Genomic DNA, 1,324 nt, shown 5'->3' on the forward strand with positions numbered 1-1,324 from the left:
TGATCTGCGAGTGAAACCTTGAAAGCTCGCGAGATCAGGATGGTCTCACGAGGCTACCTCTATGCGCCCCCTGCCGAGAAAAAAAACAGACAGACAAAAAAAAACACCGGTCCAATCATGCCCCCCTGATATATTTCATCTAGAACCACCACTCTATAGGCTGAGGTGGTTGCTAGGCGATAATCCTAACACAATATGAAAGAGAGAAAAAAAGAAAATGGCCAACAGGTACAACAGGTTTGCCAAAGCATAGAAGAAGTTTGCCTGTAAGTAAAAAAATAAAGATTTGATGGAAAAGAGGGTTTTGAATGCAAGGAGATGTTTTGGAGTGAGAGCAGAGTTGAATAAAAATAAGAATGTGTTCCTTTGACTTTTAGCAGGAAAATCCTCCATAATTATTATTTTTTTTTTTTTTTTTTCCAGGCAGAGAAGGTGCTGCTGGAGATGCAGGACCCCTGCACAGGAGTGAAGTCGCAGCCTCAGAGACTCGTTATCACCATCATACCCCATGCTATCACTGGTAATAAAAATAGATCCCTCCCACGTGTTCACAACAACAGATCAATGCAATGCTGAGAAATGCAGCCGCTCGCCTCTCTGATGGCGGCAGCGTTCGGTCTCTGAGGGAAACCAGAGCTATGCATGGGCTCAGACCTGAGAGCTACAGATTTCATTTCCATGACGACCACGGCAGTCTCAGACTCAGGCGGAGGGGAAAAAGTAGGAGGTGAAGAAAGATGAGTGAGCAGCCAGGAGGACAAAGAGACAAAGATTCCCACCTTGACTCCAAACGTTTAACTCCAACTGAACACGTCTTATTTCTGTTTGTTTTCTGCTGTAATTATTCCACCATGATTCTTCTTTGATCTTCCATTCTTCTGTTGAGCTTGTTGGTTTCCTCTTCAGGTGAAGACATAATCGCATGGTTAGCTGACAGATTTCAAGTAGAGGCTCAAGGTGAGACATCCAGTCCTTTATGGAGGTAAATTGCCAAGCGTTATTTCAGGAAGTGGTTCCATTTTCAACATTTCCATCTGCCGTTTCCAGAGGCCAGAAGTTTAGGCTCCATGCTGGTGAGCTTGGGATACATCTACCCTTTGCAAGACCACAAGAATTTGGTGATCAAACCAGACGCCTCCCTGTATCGCTTCCAGGTAAAAATGCTAAAGGTTTCCAGCTCATGCAGGGTGATGCTAGGTCCAGGCAGGAGACGGACGGTTCATGCTACGTTCAGATCGCACGCAGCAGGAGCTTGTACAAGTTTAGTTCTAAAATATGGTTGAAGCATCGTTGCTGCTCTAGCTGCGTGGTAGAAAGTGGGTCT

At 45.1% G+C, this 1,324-nt stretch overlaps 1 protein-coding gene across 2 annotated transcripts in view; it reads left to right on the forward strand.

The window, feature by feature from the left end:
* rgs9 (regulator of G-protein signaling 9) overlaps positions 1–1,324 on the forward strand; it is a 31,452-nt gene that overhangs the window by 5,966 nt on the left and 24,162 nt on the right. For both annotated transcript variants that reach the window (XM_015401859.1, XM_015401860.1), the window contains exons 2-4: positions 424–520; positions 907–957; positions 1,048–1,154. In XM_015401859.1, the coding sequence (XP_015257345.1) occupies positions 424–520; positions 907–957; positions 1,048–1,154 (255 nt within the window). The remainder of the gene's footprint in view (positions 1–423; positions 521–906; positions 958–1,047; positions 1,155–1,324) is intronic.

This window comes from Cyprinodon variegatus, unplaced genomic scaffold (assembly GCF_000732505.1).
Source record: "Cyprinodon variegatus isolate N-32 unplaced genomic scaffold, C_variegatus-1.0 Scaffold1268, whole genome shotgun sequence".
Lineage (NCBI taxonomy): Eukaryota > Metazoa > Chordata > Actinopteri > Cyprinodontiformes > Cyprinodontidae > Cyprinodon > Cyprinodon variegatus.